The sequence below is a fragment of the Pteropus vampyrus genome, unplaced genomic scaffold, assembly GCF_000151845.1.
Source record: "Pteropus vampyrus isolate Shadow unplaced genomic scaffold, Pvam_2.0 Scaffold171, whole genome shotgun sequence".
NCBI classification, from domain to species: Eukaryota; Metazoa; Chordata; class Mammalia; order Chiroptera; family Pteropodidae; genus Pteropus; species Pteropus vampyrus.
In genome coordinates, this window is record NW_011888952.1 from 1,461,900 (window position 1) to 1,464,270 (window position 2,371).

At 48.6% G+C, this 2,371-nt stretch overlaps 2 protein-coding genes across 3 annotated transcripts in view; both read left to right on the plus strand.

Annotated features, from left to right (window-relative positions):
* LOC111745973 (transcription cofactor vestigial-like protein 4) overlaps positions 1-925 on the plus strand; it is a 34,066-nt gene extending 33,141 nt beyond the window's left edge. For both annotated transcript variants that reach the window (XR_002782860.1, XM_023536864.1), the window contains one exon: positions 350-925. Coding sequence is in view for 1 of the 2 variants with exons in the window: in XM_023536864.1 (XP_023392632.1) it covers positions 350-362 (13 nt within the window). In the remaining variant the exon portion in view is untranslated. The remainder of the gene's footprint in view (positions 1-349) is intronic.
* The window catches only part of VGLL4 (vestigial like family member 4), a 133,675-nt gene that overhangs the window by 119,618 nt on the left and 11,686 nt on the right, over positions 1-2,371 (plus strand). The window lies entirely within an intron of this gene.

Below are 2,371 nucleotides of genomic sequence, written 5' to 3' on the forward strand. Positions count from 1 at the left end.
GCATCTTGAGCTGCAGGTCCTCGGCGTCCAGCCACCCATGAGCCCTTTAGGCTCCAACAGGGCTGCAGCTGTTTTTTCACGAGCAAACTTCGTCCTTAACGAGAGAATGGAGGCGACTCCGATCCCCCAGGCAGGAAACGTGTGGTTTGGGTCTGCCGTCCGTGAGAGCACATGATGCTCTGGGAAGCGCTGGAGCCGGCGTATGATTCACCCGGGGGTGGGGCATGGAAAACAATGTCTGTCTTTAAGCTCTGGGAACCGGGAAAATGAGCTGGAAATGTGAGTAATGTATAATTTTACTAAAATTAACCAGTGAATTCTTCAGACGTTTTCTTTCTGTGTTTCTCAGCATCTTCGTCTGACCCATGATGCCCCATTGCGTCATGCTCTCGGTTGGCCACTTTGTGTCCCCCAAAGTCCCTTCTCCCACCATGCCACATGGTGTGGGCACAGAGCAGGTCGTCAGGAGCACAGGTGGCAGCTGTGGGTGTGGCACCGCCCTGTCTTCCCTTCTGTCCCATTAGCTGGGTGCCCCGGACAACTCACTGCCGTCTTTCGAGCTCCTGTTCCCTAGAACAGGGTTACTCTCGAGGCTCAGCCAAGTTACTACATGTGACTCGATTTGCCGACATTGAGGTGCATTGTGGACATCAGCAAGAGATTGGTGGGCTGTGTCTGTGTACTGGTGACTTTGACGTTGGATGGGGACAGATGTTGTCTAACTTTAGGCCACTCCTTCCTGCCAGCTAGAGGTTGGTCTTCATCCTTGGACTCTCTGCAGCCTTCTTCCAGCTTCTCTAGCCCGTGCTACCTCATCTGTCTCCCATGAGAATGCAGGGCTGTGTCTTGCTTTCTGTAACTCACAAAATAGGGGCTCAGTTAACACGGGTTGAATAAATCGATGTCTAAATCGGACAGAGAATTCTGACTGAGACGCTCATGCACCCACAGGGTTTGCCTGGTTCATTCAGGGGCCTTCAGAAACCTCATGGGGGCGTTGGCTGAAAGCAGGGAGAGAGAGTGTCAGGGAAGCAGCTTTCATGTTGTGTCAAACATTAGATTTTATCCAAATTTAGAAGGAAACTTGAAGATGAGTATGTGTGCCAATGGTATAGTCTTTTCATACACTGAAGAGTTGAATTAAGCATTACATATCCATTTAGGTAAAAGCCAGGTTATCTCAGGTTCCATTGGCCTGAAGTCCGTCAGGCGGAACATCCTCTTCACGTCTATACTGCAATGATACTGGTGTTTGCGATCACAGCCCCTGAGACAGTTATTGTAAAGGCCTGTGATGTCTTCTGAATCATCATGGGAAGATGAAATTATGGACAGCGGGTTTCAGAATTGATGTTTTTGTTTTGTTTTGATATTGTACTTCTTTGAAAATCACATGTATGGAATATTTCATCTAGACCATTTGACCATAATATACTCTTCCATTATTTTCTTAATGGGTTGAAAATTCTATATTTGCTTTTAAGTCATTCTGTATAGTCAACCAGAGAATAAAAGGGGGGGAAAACACCCATAAATTAAATGCCATGCCTTATGCAGTTAATTACCCTGCAGTTGATTTAAGCTTAGTGCTGACTTGGTTTCACTAATATCCACTGATCCACCTGCATTGTGCCAGCATGATTGTTCATCTGTTTAATGTTCGGTCCTCCTTTAAACCCCTCTGAGGTGGATTTTACTATGACCCATGGTAGGTAAGGATACCGGCTCAAGGACTTGCCACAGAGATGGCACAGCAGAACCAAGGCTTGCATCTAGAGGCTTGCAAGGACTTGCCACATCCCCTGCTCTTTCCACTGAGCCCCTAATGGCATATCGATTGAGGCACATAACCCATCTGAAGGGTGTGAACACCCCTGCATTTGGCTCCTCAGCCCTCGCCTCTCCATGATTCTGCCCACGCACAGTTCCATGTCCACAGTACCTTCCTTTCCTTATCTGGACACCCATGTACTATCTCTTCACTCACAGTCCCGTGGGCCTGCCGTGCTAGGCAGTGAGGGTGTGGGATGAGCTGGGCTCTCAGAAGTCTTAAGGGGGATCTGGGGGTCACATAGATGAAGAAATTGTAGATAGTGGTGTGACGGGTTCTCTCTTTAAGGTTTGCATGGAGCACTTTGGGATCCAGAGCACAGACCCTAAAGCCACAAGCACGGTTGGCAGTGCATGTGTTTGCATGGAGGGGGCACATACATGATACAGTCACAGAGCCATGAAGTGGCATGTCTTGTTTGAGGCATGGCAGGTAGACTTGTAACTACAAAGCACAACACTTGGGGGCATGGAACCCCGAGAAGGATGGAAAAGTGGTCAGGGTCAGAGTGGGAAGGGCCGAGGAGGCCACTGGAGATGA